We start from the raw sequence: 21,517 nt of genomic DNA on the forward strand, positions 1-21,517 counted from the left end.
GGAGATAGTGTGGGAGAAATGTCCTTTATCCTGAGATTGCTGGGCCTGCCATCCGAGGGGACACTCGTCAGCGTTTTCCTATCTGCAAATCATAATTACTGGGACAGGAGAAAAAGCAACCCTGGGCCAGTCTTTGTCTTACCTGCTGTGATTCTTACAGAAAAGGCACAACCTCCCGTAAATAATCACCCCAGGAAGTGAAATACGGCATTTAACATCTTTCTAAAATAGCTAGGATTCAAAAAGCACCCAAGTGTAGTCTCTTAGTCTTGCAGAGTGTCTGCATAAAGCAAAATCTGATGATTTTGGTACTGCAGACAATGCTGGGATGCTGCACCAGAGGGGAAGCAGCACCAGCACAAGTGAGATAAGCAGAGAGCTGAGCCTTGCTTTTCCTGTCATAAGCTGGGCTGGTGCACTGAAAGGCCCGTGGGTGAGGAGGAAGACATAGGTGGTGCTGTGCAGTGACTTGATGAAGATTGGCCCATCCTCACGGGAAAATCCCAGGGATTTCTGACATACCATCCAAATCTTGCTTCTCCTGTCATTTACAGGCAACAGCCCAGCCTTGTGTGATTTCAGAGTCTGGTACCTGCCCTGGGCTGTAGCTGGAAATGGAGGACGCCCTTCCTCCTTTAAAGAGCTGCTGTTTCCCTCCTCTCCACCCCTGGGATGCCAATATCTCCTGCAGATCAGGCCTTACAGCATTCCTTGGGCCCTGCCTCCCTGACAGATTTTCCTGGACATCCGTGGGCTCCCAGGACCAGCACTCCTCGTGTGGAAATCCTCTGAAAACCTCTGCTGCTGGAAGTCCCACTGCATCCATGGATCCTGCAGAGCATCACTTTGGCCAGGCAGCCTTTCCAAGCCTGTATCCCACTTGCAGCATCCAGCTCCAAATGCAAACAAGCCCTCATTTTGTGGTCTCCAGCAGAGCAGCAGGTCCCAGGCCCTGGAGCCACCATTCCAGTAGATGGCATCAAAGACAGCTCGTTCCTCTGCAGGATCCAGCTCCAAGGGCTCTTTTCCCACAGTTCAACTCCCCACAGCCCCACTTCCCAACAGCTCTGGAGCAGATGTTCCTGTAAAAAAGGCAAGTTCCTTAAAAAAGATAATCTCTGCATTGCTTCTCTTTTGCTTCATGGTTATGTGACATGTCCCATGTCACACACCAGTGTGGTGCCCAGTTTTCCACCCAGCTGTAGGGACTGGGTGCTTTTTGCTCACCTTTGGCCATTCAGCCATAATCTCACCTGAAAAATGCATTGAAAAATTAACTATAGACCTTCAGGTGTGGGTTTTGATGTCTGAATTTAGTTTACTTTATATTCATATGTGTAATTTTTGCATATGCAGTACCCTGCATAATAGGGAGATTAAATCTTCCTTTTTCTTTATTTATTTATAAACTGTGAAGAGACCTCACAGTTGCTGGAGCTCATTGATCTACCAGACATGAAGGAATCCCTTCTTCTTGACTCCAGCCTGTAGGGATTTCCCACGACCAGCAGGTCTAGCACACCGTGAGACTTCAGCTGACACATCACATTGGAAAATCCAATCACTGCCACATCACATCTTTAAAACTTGATCACTGACTCACCATTATTTCTGATCTCTTTGGGACTATTCCAAAATCAGGTTCCCTACATTAGCAGAAGGAGATCAGGAGTAGTGAGTGAATACAGGAGGAGGGAACATAAGTGTAGTTTTTACTTTTAAACTTAGACCCCTGTGACTTTTAAATGTAATGGCTGTAACATACCCTGCCCTTGGGAGGTGTATTTCAGCTGCCTCCCAGTGCTTGCGTTAGCCAGTAGACTTAGCAGGATTTTATGGATCTATTTTCAATTAAAAGGAAAGAGCTGGGATTTCTTCCCACTGGGTTTGTCTTCTGCTCTATTTGTAAGTTCAAAAAGAGAAAAAAGAATTACCTTCCCTTCCTTACTAGGCCATAGGTACCACATGTACTTTGGGCTGTATACTTCAGTCTTCACCTGCTCAAGGTGACTTTGGCTTCTTCAGGCTGGGATAGGCAGGGTTTGGGCTGTTGGCTGAGGTTTGAGGGAGGCAGAGCGTGGCAGGCACAGGGCACTGTCCGTGGCTGGAGGTCCTGCTGCAAAAGTCTGTGAAATTGAAGGATGGCTGGTCTGTCCCAGGCAGATTTTTGATATGTTCTGTGCTCAGAGCAAAACCACTGCAAAAATCTTGTCTTACAGAGTAGACGTGACAGAGCTTTGCTGGAGCTCCAGGAGAAAAGCAAATCTGCATAATGCATTTGTTTAATGGATTAGATCTGAAAACAGGATTAAGCCCTCCTGAGGGCTTTGAGGTGGCAAACAGAAAGCTCAGCTGGGCCAGTGGATGCTCCTGTGGCGTGGTCACGTTGCAGTGCTGAAAGTGGTGTTGGCACTGGTGGCACCTTTCAGAGGGTGCTGGTGCCTTGGTGGACCCTTGAGGCTGCAAGGGGCAGTCAGGCTGATGCCTGCCAGGGCCAGCTGGGAGCCTCCAGGTGTGCCCCTGGCCTCCACCTCAGGTGGGAACAAACAGCATCCTCCAGGATGAGCAGTCCATCGATGCTGCTCTTAAAATATCCCTCCTGCAGAGTGGTGAGGGAGGGAATCATTACAGATTTAGCACATGGCTTTTAAGACACAAACTCAGCCCAGAATGCTGGCAAATTTTCCAATATCAGCAGCTAAATCCTTTTCACAGGATGAAGCTGGACCGTGTTTTCCAGGTGGGATGTACACTGTGCTGCCCAGTGTCACACAGTGCTGCCCTCCCGGGGTAAAGTTTCTTTCCCAGGAAAAATAATGAAAGGTGCCAGTCACTTTGTTACTGGTTATCCTGTTCCCTGGGAGTGAGTGAGCAGAGCTTGAGGAACAGGCATTACAGGGAGAAGGGGGAATAAAGGAATGAAGCTGAAAGCAAACCAACTCAATGCTTTGCAGGAAGGGATCAGAGTGCCTGGGGCCATTCAGGTGTTATCCTGGTTACAAGAACTGGAAAGCTGAGAAGAGTGAAAGGGGAGGTAGGAGGGACCTCTCCAGGTGACACTTTATAACTTACAGATTTATCAGGCACCTTGAAGTCTACAAAAAATACAGTATTAGTAATTTTGCTGAGAAGGGACAGGTGGGTGTGCTCTCAGAATGCTGCTGTGCAACGGCAAACCCTTTGTCCCAACATACTCCTTGTTTGTAGCTTCAGGAAGGTTTACACAATAAAACACCTCACTCAGCAATACCTGGGGACTTCACCCCAGGGACCAGTCCACAGCCCTTGGCTCTTCCAAGCAGTCCCAGGAGACAGGGAGAGTTTGGCTTTGCCTGTGCTGAGGAATGAAGGAATAAATAAGTAATCCTTCCCAGCCTATGCAGTTCATCATTTATAGTCCTGCAACAACATCCTGCATTCTGCTTTTCAGAGCTGGGGGCAGGTGGGAATGGGTAGAGGGGGATCCTCTCCATCCCTGTTGGGGGGAGCCTTGTCCCAAATGTGGGGCAAAGTCTGTCTGATGGGAGAAGATAAAAGGAGCCTGTGCTCTACAGAAACCATGTGGAGGTTGTCCCACAGCAGCTCCAGTTTGAGCTATCCTTGTCTAGTTACCACACTGTTCCCATCTATATATATCTATATATATCTATATATATGTATATATATATAAGGCCAGAGGGGCTTGGGTTTGTGCTGAGGCTGTGAAAGGGGCACCAAAGGTTTCTTTTATTGGGCTCTCAGAAACATTTGGCTGCTGTTCCCTGACTGACAGGGCTCACTTCCTGAGCTTCACGGATTTGGCCACTGGTTTTGGGGAAGTCTGGAAAATTCATCTACTTGTTTCAGCAGCACATTTCCTGGCTGGTGTGCTGGGCATTGAGAAGATGCTGCTTTTCAACCTGATTTGAGCAATCTCCTGTACATTTCAGATTTTGCAGAGATTTATAGGAAGGTTTCCTCTGTAGCTGTGCCAGGGAGTGCAGTGATGGGCAGGTGATCACTCAGAGCCAGATGGTTCATGATGGGGTGTGGAGAACACAAGGACATGTGAGGACAGAGTACAAGAGCCCAGGCACAGCAGAAGGCCAGAACAACCTGTCAGCAGATGTGGGAGAGCTGACCTGGCCCTACAGCTCCACTTTCCACCAAAACACCAGCATAAAACTGGCCAGATCTGACCATGCCATCCTGGCCTGGGCCAGCCCTCCATGAGGCGTGCACAGCCCAGCCCAGTGGAGCTGGTTGGGGAATAATGGGTGGCACTGTGGGGTTTGGGGGTTTGGGGCCAGCTGCTGTCTTTCCTAAGCAACCTCTACAAGCTGAGTTTAGCTGGTCGTGACTTAGGGACACAAAATATAGAGCTTGAGATATTCACCATGAGGGAGAAAGGCCTCACTCCCCTCATCACCTGCTGTGAAGGACAGGCACACAATTCAAAGTTTTCTGTAAATGCTAATTACAATGGACTTAGCTAATGACTGATTGGTCTTTTGATTGCATTAAGATTCAAAGTGTAATGAACTTAACTGAAGTATGGATTACAATCTTGTTCTAATTAAAACAAAAACGTGTAACACATATTAGCACATATCAGAAAGAGTTTTAATGGCTGTTTGGAATCAAACTGTTGAAAATATTAATGTGTTGTCTAAAGCCTGCAGCACTTAATTAGATTCATCATCCAAGTGGAATTCAGGTTGCTTCAAAGGATGCATCCAGATAAGATTTTCTTGTGCTCTCAGAAACAGAGTGAATATAGATCTGGATTGTTACTTCCATGCTACCCCTCCTTTGCCCTCCAGTCCTTAATCCTGACTTCCTCAGTCCCCTCCAACCCTGTGGCCTGTGGAAGGGAGGGGGACAACTTCTAATGCTGAACTTTCGGCATATTTAATTGCTGAGCGAGATGTACCATTTTCTGCCTTGTTTTGGCCACAAAGAGTAGAGCCAGGGGGTTGTTACTGCCTTGCAATAGATGGACAGAGATTAAACAACACACCTTGCTACCAGCAGCCACAGGGAAAAGGTGTTCAGTGTTGGTACAGCAGTAGTGGCCAAGCAAACCTGTGATCAGAAAAGTGAAGCAGAACTCACGTTGAAATGCCAGGAATCCAGGGGGTCAGGACTAAGCAGGGAAGGGCTCACAGCTCTTGCCTGGGCCGTGCTACAGCTCTGCCTCTCACCTTTGCAGCTCTAGAGGAACTGACCTACTTTAATCCAAGTTCTTAATGCCGGATGAAGAAGGGATTGGGAACAGGGTGTTCTCCCTGGAAAGCACTGGACTTAATTTCTTCCACTCTTTTGGCAGCACCTGTTTCTGCTCTTCTTTAAGACAAAGCACACAGCCCTTTCTTTTTCTCTGGATGCTGCCTGGGGCAGGAGAAAGCCATTTGCTGTAGGTGGTGTCTCCACCCAGCTCCTACCAGAAGTGACGTGTTTGCAAAGTCAAAAAGTCACTGCTTCTGAGGCCTCTCCAACCACCAAAAAAAGTATTTTCAAATATCTGTGATCCCTTTTCTCCCAGCTGTGACCTTCAGCTGTCTTCAGTAACCCCTCCTGTTTCTAAACCACCTGGAGGTCCTTGGGAGGGCACAGGGGAAATGCAAACTTACCTCTGAAGGGGAACAGGATCCCAAAACTACCAGCGAGACATGGGCAATTAAGGCATTGACAAGCTGGTGCATAATTTCTGTAAATTTGGTGTCAGGACTTGATTTTTGAGGAAAAGCCCAGTAGATGTCAATGTTCCAGGTGGCCCCAGCATGGTCAGGCCAGACTTGCTGCTGGACACATAGCCCCTGGCTCCAGCAGGAGCTGGTGGAAGGCATCTGCATTCTAACCTGGCTTCCCCCCAACAGACAAACAGATCTGCAGGGAGAACTGGGAATATGCATCTCCCTTCTGCTCTCCTGGCCATGAGGAGCAGGGAAGAGGCTCTGTAAGAGCAGCAGTTGCTCAAGGGCAGGGCTGGAGAGGAAAATGTGTGAGCTCAGGAAGAGCGTGTGGTTATGAGTCAGGGTGTCAGCAAGCAGCGTGTGAGGTGACACTTAGACCAGTCTGAACTAAAGGCTTCCTGTCTTCACAATATCTCATCTGGGTCATGCTTGAAGCAAAGCAAGCTCAGCACAGCCACACAGCAACACCTCACACCAACTCAGGACTGAGGTGTGGGACTTCTTGCAACAAGTCTGACAGTGCAAACCCTTCTGGTCTTGGTGCCACAGCACCTCCAATGACACATCTGTAATGAGGGCCATACAGCTCCCCCCAGACTGTGACACAGCAGCTTATCAGTGTTTTTATGGCAATTCTGGTCACCTCCCTCTACCCAAATCACTGCCTGAATGGTAAGTCTAGGATCATCCCAAACCCTCCTGACAGCACTGTACAGCTGCTGAGCCCTGCCATGGCAGTGACATAGCATCTGTGAGTTTTGCAGTTCCAGGATAGTCCCATTTTAGAGAGCCTTAACTGGCCATGTTAACCCAATCAGTAGCTGATGTTTACTCAGTGTATCAAGTCCTTGACTGTACAGGCCTGGGTGTGCCCTGCATTGATAGAGGGAGGAGATTTTACACTAGAATTTGGAGATTTAGGAATCCTGCTTGCCTGATATCCAAGTCTGTGTTATGAGTTTACAAGCAAGGCAGAGAGGGTCTGAGCCCAGTGAGGGCTGCATTGCAACCATCACCTCTGCAAAGAGAGGTACCCAACCCACTGAGCAGAGAGGAGGTAGCGTCGAAGGAATAAACGTAATTATGTGCCAAAGAGGTTGCCAGGAGCTGGAGGGACAGAAGATGCTGTAAGTTGAACTCATCAGCATAAGATAATGTCACTCCTGTGGCAGCACAGAGAGAGCCTGCAGCCAGAAGAAGCCACATCCAAACAACTCAACACCCTGAAATAAAGACAAGTTAAGGAGAAGAATGGGACGGGCTGCCCGGGGCAGCGGTGGGGTCACCATCCCTGGAGAGATTTAAAAGATGTTCAGGTGAGCCTTGGCAGTGCTGGGGCTGGACTCTTTGATGTCTTTTTCAGCCTAAAAATGTTTCTGCAATTCTAAGGTGATTCAGTCTGATTCAAGATAAAGACAGGACTTGAGGGCACTGAGAAGCCTCAAATGCATGAGTCTGTATCTGTGTGCATGCAAACATGGACATGTAACCCTGGGGAGAATGAGGGAAGTTAGCAGACACCTGAGAGCAGGAGGATGCTGCAGCTGAACAGCCTGAATGCGATTTACTGAGAAAACTCCAGCTCTGTGTTCCTCCAAAAGGCACAGATTTTGTTTCTGAGGTTCCTGTGCCATTAGTGTCGTTAGCGACAGGATTTACATGTAGAGATGAGGAGAGGTAAAGCAGGGTTAAAAAAAAGATACCACAGATGCTACTTCATCAGCCCCAGCTAATTTTCATGCAATTCTGGTTTCAGATAAAGAGCCTTCCCTGGGTTTTTGTAGGAGAACAGCAATGCAGGCTATTCAGAGGGTGTTAATACATGGCTCTCGTGGCTAAAGCCTCCTGCTTTCTGAACACACATCCTCAAGGAGCACAGCAGGGAGCAGGGATGTGCCTTCCACTACTCTGCTGCCAGACTCAATCTCTTCCAATTTCTTGCCTGGCTCCATCTTTGGGGCAGACAATGGGAGAAAAATTATTTTGAGTGAAGCCCTTGCTCACTAATTGGAATTTGTGCTGAGAACCAAGCAGGAGCAGGCAAATTTATTTGGTGTTATGGCTATTTGAGGGAGTCATGGTGAACACTGAACCCTGCACAGATTCAGTAAGGGTTAAGATTAAGGCTTTGTTAAAGCAGAGTAAATGCATTAGAGCTGCACTGAAAACGGAGGAGCTGAGTAACATCTTCAAGTGTTTAACAGAACTGCAGCCAACCACGTGTGGCTGTTTTCACAGATCCATAAACTAGATATTATAAAAAAGGAAAAGAAAAATAAAACAAAGGAAATCCACTTCAGCTGAGATAAACTGAACCTGGACACATGTGCAGACCCAAAAGAACAAGAGGCATCTCACAGGCTAAAAGAGCTCCTCGTTCCCAAGAGTGTCAAGTGTGATCATCTGCGAAACAGGAATGCAAGCTAATGTTTCTTTTAGTAAAAGGGTGAAATGAATGTTATTTTTGAAAAGTTTACATAAAGTTAAGTGAGCAGGATAATCCCAGCCTCCTACAACAAACCTCTCCCACTTGACAATGTACGCAAGAAGGGAGGTGTGAGCAGAGCTGTCCTCGTGTCCTGTGCTGTGTGTCCCTAACTCATGACCAGCTAAACTCCTTTTGTAGAGTTTGGTTAGGAAAGACAGCAGCTGGCCCCAAAACCCCAAACCCCATGGTGCCACCCATCCTCTCCCCAAATAGCTGGCTCAGCTGGATGGAGCTTTACAGGTGTCATGGTGGGCTGGACCAGCTCAGGTCTGTCCAGTTTTACACGGTGGTGTTTTGGTGTAAAGTGGGGCTGTAGGGCCAGGTCAGCTCCCCCACATCTGCTGACAGATTATTCTGGCCTTCTGCTGTGCCTGGGCTCTTGTGGCATCCTTTGTCCTCATCATCACCCCGATCCAGGTGGGATTTCCCTGCCCTGTGTGCAGCACCCTGATGTAGCTCCATGACAGCCGTGGTGAGTGAGCCGTGGGGAGGCCCGAGCAGTGGGCCTCACAGGATTGTTTGGGTTGGAAGAGATCTTAAAGATCATCTAATTCCATACCCTGCCACGGGCAGGGACACCTTCCATCACCCATCTGGCTGTGTCAGGGGACACTGGCAGTGCCCAGGGTGTTGAGAGGGCCGGTCCAGGCACCCAGAGCCAGCAAGGCCTTGGAAGCTGTGGAAGGCAGCACTGGCTGTTGGCCGAGCCGTGGCAGCAGGCTGTGCCTTTCTGCACTGGCAGCCCCGAGATCTTCTCCAAAATTGCTTGTCTGCAGATAATGATGAATAGTCCCTTTATGCACAGTAACTGAGTAGTACTGGTGTTGCCTCCCTGAGAAAAATCAGCATCCCTCCTCGAAGGGATGGAATTATGCTCCTTTTGCCATACACAGGCCACATAATTCACTGTAATTTCATTATCTCTGTGCACTCAGAACTACGCCACATGGCTCTTCTGTAAGTGGTGAAGGTAAGAGGCTACACCAGCATGAATTTTCTTTAATAAGATTACATCATGATAATAGGCTGCTAGAATAATTCAGCTTCTAATGATTTTGTTCTTCCTTGCTTCCACATCATCAAGGGCAATACGCATTAAAGTTGCAGAGGCTTTCTTAATTAGAGAGTAGTAAGTATATATTTTATCTAACAGCTGTAATATTCCAAGGGAATTTTTGTTTTTGTGGGAAATACTTATTTGGTGTTGCCATTTTCAAGGCTCTCTGTGTAAGCACGTGCAGGCCTATGATCAAATTTTTGCAATACAGTGGTGGTGTTTTTGTGGGAAAAATCCAAGTGTTGAAACACAATGCAGCCAAACCAAGCTGTCTGGAAGGGGATCAACCTTGTAATACTTTAATCTGATTAAAAAAAAAAAAAAGTTGTAGTAAAAATTATAAATTATTTCTTCATGCAGATGAGTTGCCTAACATCAGGCATTCAAATTAGGAAATGCTGGCTCGACTCCCCCGGGGCCTCAGTTTCCCTTTCAGTAAAACAAAGGAAAGAGTCGTTGGCACTTTCAGACCTGCCTCGGTGGGTTATCCCAGCCCGTTTGTGTTGTGCCCTGGGAGCACCGAGAGGTTTGGTTCCCTGATGTTTGTACAAGTCTCTAAGATCTTTAAAGAAACACTGCAAAGCCTTATTTTACCGTTCCCAGAGGCAGCGCTGGGTAACGCCTGTCACCCGCATTATGCAGTCCTTGGAGAGCATGATTTTATCCACAATCCTACCTGGCACTGAAAGCTTCCAGCCCTCCACGGTGGAGCTGGCTTGACCTTCAGTGCTATCTGAACCTGCTCTGCCATGTGCCAACCTCCCTCCAATCTCTCTCTTCTGGATGAAATACGGCTTAACGTGGCCCGCTCTGAACAATAGCTCCTCAGTTAAATTCATATCAGCATCGTTCCTGACACAAGTGGGGAGGGTGGAGGCCCAGAGCCACACATCTGTTAATCAGGACTGGGTGTCACCTTGCAATTCAGAGATGGTTTGTGCGGAAGGAAGCCGAGCTCTGCAATGAAAGAGTTTTGAGGTTTGCTCTGGAAAGAGTTGTCACCACTTGTGACGTGCTTCCCCACCCCATGGCCAGGTCTTTGTGGCTTGCACAGAGTAAGCAGGAGGGCAGAATTCACACCAGCTGGTGAGTCGTGGCTGGAACTTGTCCCTTCTTCGAGGACCTCTCTGGATCCACCTGGGGAAAAGAGGGAGATAGATGTCCCTACATCTCACAAAGCTTTGGAGTTACGTAAAGGATGAGGATTTGCAGCAGATGGTGTTTGCACTGGAATTGTTTGGTTTAAGGCTGCTCAACACTTGGGCATGGTGGTTTTCACCTGGGCATTGTGGTTTTCACCTGGGAATAGTAGCAGGAAACTTAATCCAGGTGGGAGTTCAGGTTCATGGTTGGAGGGAGAGCAGCAGCATTTCAAGCACTGCCTTGCTCTGCTGGCTGGAAGAAGGGTTTTGTAACCCAGCACTGCAAAAATCATCAGCTCCTGAGCTCTGCCTGCACTAGGTCTCTCCCTCCTTTTCCAGTAGAGGGGAAATAGCAGAATTTTTCCAGCTAGATGAGGCAGTGGAGTTGGGAAATGGGAAAGGATCAGGTGAGTTTTCCTCTGCCATAGCAGAGGCCATTCCCCACGGCTGCTAACCAGGAGGATTAAAGAGTGAGTTCTTCAGACACTCCTCTGCTGTCGACCCTGAGCTGAACCCTTGGGCTACGAGCTGACTTTTCATTTGGGACTGACAGACTTGCAAGCTAAATCAGAGCCCAGATGGCTTAGAAAAGCCCAGAGAGCTCCAACCTGAGAGCAGCTCTTGCCACGCACGTTCCCATGCTCTTTCAACAGGCCGGGGCTGCTGTGCCAAGTGTGATTTCAGAGGAAGCTTGGAAAGAAAGTCCAGCCCCGTCTGTCATCCTTTTTTTCAGAGAACTTCTGGTGCCTTTGCCATGTGCAGAATAGCTGAGAGAAAGGGCTCTTACAAAGCTCGGAGCTGGGCTCCTGTGTGTCCTGCTTCCCTTCCTCCTAAGATATGTTCTCTTCCTCCATGAGTCACCCTGTGGATGAGAATAAGAGACTTTTTAGGGAAAAGAAGACCAAACAGCAGAAGCTGACTCTTCAGAGCGGCTGTGCCGTGGCCGTTTGTTCGTGGAGCTGGAAGCATCTGTCACCTTTAGCCCGGGGAGTTCAATCCCGAGGAGCTCCAGGCTGAATTACTCCGGCGTGTTTGTATGCGGGGCCACACGCTGGGCCGGGTGGCCGCCTGCCACCCCTCACCCAAGGTGGATGTGTTTCAGAGGAGAAGCAGTTTGCAGGGATAAAAATACTCAGCGCCTGCGGGTGAGCCGCAGACTGCGCCAGTCGGGCTGTTAAAATATTTCCTGGCGTTTGCTGGGCGCTCCGGGGCTGTGGGATTTGCCTCGTTAGCCATAAAACCGTGCCTGAGGAGTCAAACCTGTCCTGCCGTGGGGACACCTGTGTCTGGCCACGTTCCAGGGAGGTGACTCTGCTCTGACATTGGCCTAGGAGGGGGCACTGGGGAGCTGGTGGCTGCTCCCTGCTCCTCCACAATGCTTCAGGACTCTAAACACTTCAAAAGTGGCTTTGCAGGTGTCCATCCAGCCTCGTCCCAACACCCAGCTCTGTGTGCCAGGCAAGCACACCTTGGGTCTGAGCAAGCACTCCTGCCACTGCTTCATCGAGCTGCGAGCTGGAAAACTTCTAATTAAAGCCAGATTATTGGTCTTGGCCCTTGTTGTTAGTGTTTTGATTTGGGGTTTTCTTTATTAAGTCCCTTTAAGATGTCTGGATAGATGATATCAAGGTTAATTTGTTTGTGATGGAAGAAATGTTTTCACATGGTGGCTAAAGGTTGTTGGAAAAGAGCAAAATTAATAGCTGCTCACTTAATCCTGATTAAACTAGCAGCTGGGAGATATTGATCAGTGTGTTCACAGCAAACTATCCCTCTCTAATGCTCGGGGTAAACAAGCCTGGGACTGTGGTTACCTTAACCCTTCCCACATTGGCAGCCTCATGCACTGGCCAGGACCTGAACCAGTGCATCCTCCTGCTCCCCAGCAGAAGGGCTTTGTCTGGGGTTAGCTCCCTGGGGTATAGCCAGGCTGGCTCTGCCCCAAAATCTCCTGGGATTGCAGAGCAGTCACCCAGGTCTGGGTGTTCCTGGGGAGCCCTCTCTGCCAGGGACCCTCGGTGGCCCCCAGCCCAGCTGCTGCTGCAGCCATCACATGGGGTGCTTGGAGCAGATCAGTGTGTCACAGAATCCAAAAAAGCTGCTCAGGACGTTAGCAGCAACTGATTTTATGAGTTTAAATGAAAAACAGGGCTTGGCCAGAGTGGGCACCAGCTTGGACCTGACCCCAGCTTTGCTGATGCTTCCAAATTCTACCTCTTCCATCGCTGTCAGTCATTTCTTACACACAACTTCTGGGGACAGATGGCAGGATAAATCCTTGCTCACCTCTCAGCCCACCTGTTTGATCATGCTCTCACCCCCAAAGTCATAAACCAGAAGCAATTTTGAGGCTGCCAAGAGAGGGAAGGAGGCTCAACAGCCCCAGCTTTCCTGCTCAGGCTTTATTACTCTCAGCAAATACACATTCCACATTCAAGTCCATGCCTTCTTAATGCAGCCACTGCCAGGCTGGCTCCAAACAACACAAATTGCTCTGGGTTGGGTCTGTCTTCACTATTCACAAGGTCACTGCATTTTTGCACCTCTGCCTGCTGCACCATGGTTGAGTTTCTTATTAACACAGACCAGGTCTGGAAATACCTAGAACTGTGTTCAGCCTCCCAGAGAATGAGTGGAACAGCTGGAGTGGATGGAAAGTAAAAGGAACAGCTTTCCAGAGGGCACTCAGAAATGTGCTTTTCTCAGGGAGATGAGTACTGCAGGGACTCAGTTTTATCCTTGCCAGAAATTCCATTTAGAAGAGCACAATTCCTGTTGGAGGTACCACAACTGTAGCTAGTATTGGACCTGGCCCAGAATTAATTCTTTGTGGCAGATCTTGGTACTGATCCACTGCTCGGTACTTCTGGAAAAGATCAGTGTTTCTTTTGTGAATGTCAGATAAACTATTTTTCCATGGGGTGAGTAGGAGATGCGTAAGGGAATCGACCTCCCTGATACCTTGGGCAGCATTGCTTCCAAAAAACAGCAGCTAGCCATCCCCCTCTTTGCTCTGCTTCTCCATCTTGGTGCTCTGCTCATCTCACACTTGATGGGATGAGGGTTCCTCACCCTCCCAGATATCCAAAGGAAGGCATTTTCCCAGATGTCCCTCCTCACATGGCACATGACAGTCTTGTAGGAACGTGCATTGTATGCTGTAAAGACAGGCCCTGTTACAATCACTGTCCTTGGGTAAGCAGGCTCAGGCTTCTTGTTCTCTTGTCACCCTTATTCCACCAAATGTTTGGTGCATCCACACAGTAGCTGACTCTCAGCCCACACTCGTATCCTGTGTGCTCCAGCCTGGATGATGGATTCTCTCCAGGATGCAGATCAGCCTTTACCAAGTGTTGTCGTGCTGACCACAGGGCCAGCTCATCCTTCTTGCATCCAAGTTTACGAGGTACAAAGCCATGGCAGATGAAACCCATCTGCCATAGGTGAGTGGAGTTAAGCTGTTTTACAGCTGAGGGAGCAGGCATAAATCAAAATGGGGAAATTGATGGAGTTCTGGCTTTATTGCAGGGGCTGTTATTCTCTTTTTCACACGGGCAGGAGCATTGCTGCTCCAAGCTTGTGGTTCAGTTGTACCTTCAGGCTTCAGTGCCCTTCCTGCACTCTCTGGGGTGGGTGGCATCACTCAACTCTCCTTTGGGCGCAGTTTTAACTCCCAGAAACCACCGTGTTGGCAAAGGCTCATCCTGCCACTCCTCAGGGTACTTGACTCCTGTGAGTGATCCTTTGGCATATTTGCATTTGGATTTTCTTCGTTCCAGCCTGGGCACGTACAGGTTCTCTCTGCTGGCTGCTCAGCCACTGGGCCCACTCAGCACTGACCGCAGCATTTTTGTGCTTTGTAGAATTCTTTCAAGTCCCAGGGAGGTGCCAGGTGAGCGGTGGGAGTGTGTGAGGGCATCCAGAGGGATTTCACGCCTCGCTCCCATCGGAACCTCTGAGCCATGAACAAGAGGCTGCATTTTTTCCACAACACCTGCCAAACCTTGGTCCTTTCTTCCATCCTCCGTATGCTGCCTTGTTGGCCTGAACAGCCATCTCTTAATCTAGGTCTGTCTTGGGAGAACCAGTTAGTAAAACATCCTTAATTAACCTTACTGCATTCAGCCTAAAAGCAAACCAGACCCACTGAGGTGCTGCTACGCTTGTGTCAGCAGCTGTTCTCATTTGTAAGAGAGACGACACAGGTGGTGTTTGCTCCTCAGAAGTTGGGATTTGATGCGCCTCCCAGTGCTGCTGGAGGAGGCTGTGGATCTCCCATATCCCCATCCCTTTTCTGTCCCTTGATTTGCAAGAGCCATGCAGTAGCTTGTTGTGTCTCCTTCTCGCTCAGGTAGAAGCTGAACCAGCTGAAGCTGCAGCACTGGAGGCAAAATTGTTTTCCTATTCAGAAGCAAGAAGAGTAGGAATTTGGGGTCACTCCTCAACAGCCCATTTCCCTTCAATAGGACAAGAGACTCTACTCACAGGTTACTTACTCCAAACAGCTTCCCTGGGGGAAATCTGGTCCTCTTCCCCTCTTCTGGGACAGAAAGAGGGATGGGAGATGGAAGGGTTTGGCCAAGTGGTTTGTGATTTGGACAAATAATGAATACATGGGCCAGTGGATAAATAGGTGATTATTTTAACATGAGGCAAAGAGAAATGCTCCCTTCCTTTATTATTCCTGGAGAAATGGAGCAGAAGACTCTTCACTGTTAAGTTAGCAGACTCAAGGGTAGGTGTTGATTCCAGCTTATGTTTGGAAAAATCTGGTGGAGCCACAGAGTGGATTAATTCACAATAAATGAGACCTAAGGTAGTGGAAGGTGGTGGGTGAATTATCCATCAGGTGGGATAATGCTTTTGAGGGAAAATGAAGAAGCTCCTGTGATGATTCCCGAAGTCAGTGCATTATTTCTGTTCGTTTGACTCCTCTCCACTGCTCCCTTCCCTGCCTGGAGCGACGTGTGTTCCATGACCCTTCAGAGAAAGCAGCTCCGTCTTTCGTGTTCGCGGCGTGCTCGCATTTCCCCCGTCCTCGTCTCGCAGCTCGGTATCACTGATATGATGACAGAACGTGTTCAGTGCACAGAACTATTAAAAATGTAGCTCAGATGGTGCTGATGGGAGGCTGACATCTCCTGAATAATTTATTTTAACTGGAAAGATTTGTAACACTTAAGCGTTAGCAGGACTCTTCCTTTTAACTCTTTCTGAGGTGGCTGCTTGTTGTGATTCTCTTGTTTGGGCAAGAAGTGGCTCAGCCTGTTTGAGGCCAAAGCCAGAGCTACCATCTCCCTCAGGGACAGTCAGACTGCTGGTCGTGGTCCCTTGGAGGCTGGAGAACTCCAGAAGAACTCCAAAAGGAAGCTGGAGGTGTTGGAAGAAGCAGTCACAGTTGGATTGCCCCTGCCTTGGGAGTAGGGAGCTTTTTCTAGGGTGGAGGATTGAAACAGGCTGTAATTACTGGCTGCAAAATATTTACAGTAAGCAAGGAATGGTTGGCTACCTTTAATTCCTGGCAGCAGCTCCCTTCCTTGGGGCAGTGACTGTAAGTACCTGCTCTGAGGAGTAGCTGCTGCCATCCCCCCTAATCCAGGGGGAAGGACCCAATGTGTTGCTGGGCCAGGAGTTTGCACAGGGTCTTTTCCAGTCTTAACAATCCTGTGATTCCATGGGTATTGGCTGGAAGGAAGTCAGGGTCATTGCTTTTCTGTAAACATCTAGTAGAAACTTTGTGCAGGGAACATCCTTGCACACAAGCCAACAACCTGAATTTCTAAATTTACGCTGGCAAACATGCAATCACAAGCGGGGCTTATCAGTTGAATTCTTGGCGTCAGTGTTAGAAAGGCCAAGATCATTTCTGTGATGATCGTCTAAGGCTCTTCCTCCCTCTTTTTTATCATTACACATAGACAGGCAAATTCTGCTCTCAGCTGTGAGGAAGCAATTCCCACTCAAGTCAAAGGAGGCTGCTCAGAGAGACCAGGGTTTATCCCATACTTTACAGACAAATTTATCACTGAAATTGCTGTGCCCCCACCACGTGGCTGCTTCGGCCCAACGGGGCTCAGTGCTGACTCACAAACAACTCCTCCCTACTTTCTCTCACTCTTTCCTCATGGTGCTGGTTGTGTTGCAGTGTGTGAGACTGCACTGGTCAGGACCAGTGGGCCAGTTGGCCCAGGGACAAAACAGGTCTGCTAGTGGGACAGCCCCTAAGTCCTGAACCGCCCCCAAGGTTGTGGTGAGCACAAGGAGCCCTCCCACAATGCGTTGTTTCATTCTGTTGATGTATGCTGTTCCTGTATTCTGGATTGGCCCATTGGCCCCTGCCCCTTTATACCTTGTTTGGTCCCCATCTAGAAAATTCCCCCCTCCTGGTTCTCTCATCAGTTTCTGTTCTCCTCCCCACCCCTCCTACTTCCCCATTGGTTTTTGTACCTTTGTTCCGCCCTCACTCCACCTCCCTGCCCTCAAACCACTGGTTCTGATGTTTCACCCACTCCTACGGCCCGTATATAAACCTACACCCTCATCCTCTGTTCTGTCTTTTGTCCTGGGACCCTCCACACGTGGAATAAACCCTCGTTGCTGGAACCCCATACAAAGACCCTGGAACCCCATACAAAAGACCCTTCTCACCTCGTTTGCACTGATTGTCGCCTTTGGGACGTGTGGTTGAGTGGCTGTACCACCTAGGGTGTGTGTGTGCCTGTGCCTCCATTTGGCCTCAGCTCCAAAGCAGCTCCCTCCAGCTGGGGATGCTTTTGGGAAGGTCGCGGCACTTCACCCTCTCCGCACGGCGCCGCAGCTGTGTTCCACGCAGGGTTGTTTCACTGCCTTTCAGTCTTCCTCCAGCTCCCTACCAAAACTGAGGTTTACACCTTAGGTAAGACACAGTCTGTCCTTAAGGGATGCAAAATCCATGTTGGTGAGAGGGAATGGGGAGACGGAAATCCTGTTATTTTTGGTTTACAGATGAGGTCCTGCAGTGTGGAAGGTCAAACTCTGATGTTCTTGAAGTCAATGCCAAAATCCATTTTTGGCTCCCAGCTGACCAGGGCATAATCCCAAACAGTTTGTGACTGATCCATCCTCTTTTTGGCCACAGATTCATCCATCACTCTGAACCTTCTCCCTGCCTAGTCTTGGAGGGACTGGAAATACCTCACTCTTCTGTATCTGCTCTTTGCCTAATGAAGTTTTGAGGTGCTCACACAAAGGAGCAAGGTGTTGTTATTCTCATTGTTCAGTTGTGGAAACCATGCAAAGCCAAGTGATGTACCCGAGGTCACACACCAGTGTCAGAAGCAAAAGTAGGTTCTCCATGTCCTCAGTTCCTTCCCAGCCTCTCTCATAAACCCAAAGAGCAATAAAATGAAACAAAGGTTCATAGCAAAAAACATTGGATTGGAACTTGCAGCAGCCCAAGATCAACCATGGAGTCCCTGTGGCTCAGCAGAAGCCCTGGAGTTAATGACCTCTGCAAAACTGATGTATTTTTACATAACTAAATTCCAAGAAAAAAATTAAATCCTTATTAATTATCAAGACAGGAACTAGTAGGAGGGAAGAGCCAGAGTCTTTAGGTCAGATTCATCTGAATCCATCACCTAGCAAAAACTTTTATTACGAATAAATACACCCTAGAAACTAGTCCAATAAAATTTTCCTATTGAAACAAGTTGTCTCCCTGCTTTATGCATCATTTTAAAGGAAGGTAATTGAATATAAATTTTCCCCACCTACAGAGAAATAGACATCCAAATGCGTGTATGTGTCTGTGAGAATCCGTGTTCTGGGGATAGTGCTGACATCTGTGTAGGGCATGTTGGACTGAGTCTGACTGACTTCAATAGCTGTTGGAGTGGAAACCAGCACTGATGTCCAACCTGGGGAAAATTCTCCTCAATTCCAGTTTCTTTGTGCATTAGCAATAACTTTCAAATGTTTGAAACTCAATAGCGGTTGCCAAACTCTGCGTTGCCTCCCAAGGAAAAGCTCTTAATTTCTTCGTGTTTAGAGGCCAAATCTGTGGCTAGACTTGATGATAGCTAAGGTTTGGGTTTGGGCAGATTGTGAGTCCATGCACAGTTAGTGCCTGGAATATGCACACAGCTGGGACCATGCTGGGACTGTGTCTGTGGAAATGTAAAAATACTGCTCTTAAAAAGAAGTTAATCTTTCCCACATTTCCTGCTATGGTTAGAGGTGATGTTCTCATGTTTTGTTCTTAGCTGTCTCAGTGCTTTGAGTCCTCCTGCCCGAAAGTCTCTTCTTGCAGCCATTTTGCAGCCTCATGTGTTATGTACACATGAAAAATGGGTGGTTGAGTAAGAGGTTTCTTGGTTTCAACCAGAAAAGAAGTACGGGAAGTCACTAGAAAGTGACTTTTATGAAGAACAGCTCATGTATACTGTAAAATCAGCCAGATATAAAAGGCCTGGCTGTGAGCAGAAGCAAATTGGTCGATTTTAAGACTTGGTGTTTTAATGCCCATGAAATACAAGTGCCCGTATGCACCCCAGTGGCTCTGCCAGCTTCCCACTGCCTGTTTTACAGCACGGGGTGCAGGCTCAGGGCCACATAAAGTTGTCAGATGCAGGGGGATGTTTTCTGCAGCCCTGTCCCTGCAGCAGCAAAAAATAATTGCATTGCTTCAAAACTGCAAGGAGAAGGTTATAAAATTATCGTGCCTGTAAATTCCAGATGCAAACCATATGATTGCAAAGCCCTGCTCCCTGTCCTTGTTTAAAATTACTCTCTCCTAAGCCTCCTCAACATCTGCCTGGCCTGGAAGTGCATTTTTCCCTGTGCTCAGTGAACACCTTGTGCTGGGACTAAAAGGTCTTTTGAAAAAAAACCCACTGTGCAACTGATGAAGTGTTTGCTAAGGATTAGGGGCGTGGTTAAGCATTAAAAAAGGTCTCTGGCCACTGTCCTGTGTCACAGCAGCCTCACATTTCCTCTCCTCTGGAGACGGATGTACATCTGGTTTGAGTGGCTTTTGTCCTATTCCCTGGCCACAAAAGAAAAAGGAGTACTGGGCTTCCAAGGATGGAAAGTTATGCAGCGGTGCTAAATATATCAGTACTTCTTGGACCTAACTTACCAAGATAGGCCATTCCAGCAACACTTCCAGCACGAGAGGCAAGGCTGCTCGGGGTTTTGTTTTGAAATAGGGAGGTACATCCACGTGTAAGGGTGGTGGCTCCGGGAGGGCTGGAGTGCAGGGCTGCCCTTGGGAAGCTGCCTCTTGTGGCTGGGCTGAGCCCCTGCGAGCCCTTGGATGTGTCTGCTCTTCCCCAGAGCGATCAAGTTACACTCCTTGAGCTTTGCCATAGTAGCAGAGGAAGGGGAGAGTACAAAGGTTATGGAAAACAAAACATTAATTTTCTTGACCAGATGTGTTACAAGCAAAGTGCAGCTTTATTTATACCCACGGCGTAGTGTCCATAAATCAGGGCTGCTCTCCAGCAAGGCATTTAATGAGAACGATTAAATGATTTCATGATGTACTCATTGTTACCGTCTGATAAACACCAGCACTCCCTCCAAGGAGCAGGACTTTTCAGTTGTAGCTTTTCATGGGGGAACGAGGTGTGGGGGGAAGCAAAGCCCTCAGCAGTGTCAGATGAGTTCTGCAAACCTCTCTGGGCACATCGTGTCGGGAGGATCCATCGGCTCAGCCCGAGCACGGAGCCTCATCACGGGTTTCGATTAGGGACATGGGCTGCTGGCATGAGCAGCCTTTGGGTTTATGTAATGCCTTTTGTAGAGAAAATGCCTGATCTGATCATCACTCCTCCATCTGCCAGAGTAAATCACAGCATTGCTGTGGAGGTGGGTGCTGCTCCCCGGGCTTCCATGAGGCTGGACCCCCGCCCGTGGTGCACAAGGAATCATGGAATGGTTTGGCCTGAAAGGGACCTTAAAGCTCATCTCATTCCCTGCCATGGGCAGGGACACCTTTCACTAGCCCAGGTTGGCCAGGGCCTGGAGCAGAAAGCTGGGGAGCTCCATGCACAGAGCCTGCCTGTCTCCCCTCCTGTTCTAGGTATTGGTTGGAGTTCAAGCCAAAGGGATCATGCCCGATGCAGCATCCTGGAGGCTCCCTGCACCACTGGGGCTGTGTGGGTGACCCTGGGGCTTGTCCCCATGTGGTGAGGTGGGGCACAGGTCTATCTGCAGCCCTCTGGACCTTCCCCCAGATTTTTGGGCTGGAAGGGCTGGATCCCGTGGCTTCACAGAGCCCCATGAGGCTCCTTTGTCACAGGCATAGCCAAGCGCTAAAATCACAGGGATGGCTAATTTATGTGAGAAGGTTTTCTCTGAGTCAGTGGGGAGGACCTTGTGCCCAGAGCCTTGCCCCTCTCCAAGTTCTTAATTGCTAATCAGAGGCTGGATTCAGCAGCTCCCATTCTCTGGCACTTTCTGTCTCCATCAATAAAACTGGAGAGGCTCTTGCTTTACAACAAAGATGTTTATCGTGCCCGAAGTTGTGGGAAGCTGTAGGAGGCTGTCTTTTCTTACTGCAGCGCTCTAATGGAGTAAACAGTTGCTGTTACTTAGTTTCCAGCCAGATTTTTTTGAATGGGGGCTGGGAGGAGGATTCCTTAATTAATCCTTTGGGAAAGTGGTTGGGACTGTGGCTTGTTGTTCCGGGTTTGTATCTAACTAGCATCTCCCAGATGCAGAGTAGTGAAACCCAGGTCCAAATGTCACCTTGCATTTCTGCATCCCTCTGATGGGTAATTTTTCTTCCTCCTTCAAGCCACCTGCCCCTTTCTCTAGGATGAAACTAGGTGGTCTTTAAGGTCCCTTCCAACCCAAACCATTCCATGGTTCTATGATTCTTCTTCCCCCGAAAGAAGGAAGTGCCCTTTCCTGGGGAGGAAACAGCTGTGTGTGAACGGCAGCATGGTTTAACATTGACTGGCTAATTATTAAATTCAGATATAAACAATCATAAAACCTGCGGAGTACTGTGTATATGATGAGCTGCTCAAGCAACTTATACCAAACACATGTGGTATTCTTAAATGTTCATTACTTTCTCAGGACATGCCCATTTGCAGGGACTTCAGACAACTCCAGGCTGCCTTGCTGTTTTTTCCATCCATGTGAAAGTATGAAATGTGAGTGAGGT

The 21,517-nt window shown here is 48.5% G+C and overlaps 1 protein-coding gene across 3 annotated transcripts in view; it reads left to right on the forward strand.

The window, feature by feature from the left end:
- LHPP (phospholysine phosphohistidine inorganic pyrophosphate phosphatase) overlaps positions 1 to 21,517 on the forward strand; it is a 72,723-nt gene that overhangs the window by 37,915 nt on the left and 13,291 nt on the right. The window contains exon 7 of one of the 3 annotated variants that reach the window (XM_069020225.1): positions 734 to 1,093. The exons of 1 other annotated variant lie outside the window; for it this stretch is intronic. In XM_069020225.1, coding sequence (XP_068876326.1) covers positions 734 to 1,088 — 355 coding nt within the window. In that variant the 3' untranslated portion in view covers positions 1,089 to 1,093. One more of the 3 variants, XM_069020227.1, reaches the window with a different exon arrangement.

The sequence above is a fragment of the Aphelocoma coerulescens genome, chromosome 6, assembly GCF_041296385.1.
Source record: "Aphelocoma coerulescens isolate FSJ_1873_10779 chromosome 6, UR_Acoe_1.0, whole genome shotgun sequence".
In the NCBI taxonomy this organism is placed as follows: domain Eukaryota; kingdom Metazoa; phylum Chordata; class Aves; order Passeriformes; family Corvidae; genus Aphelocoma; species Aphelocoma coerulescens.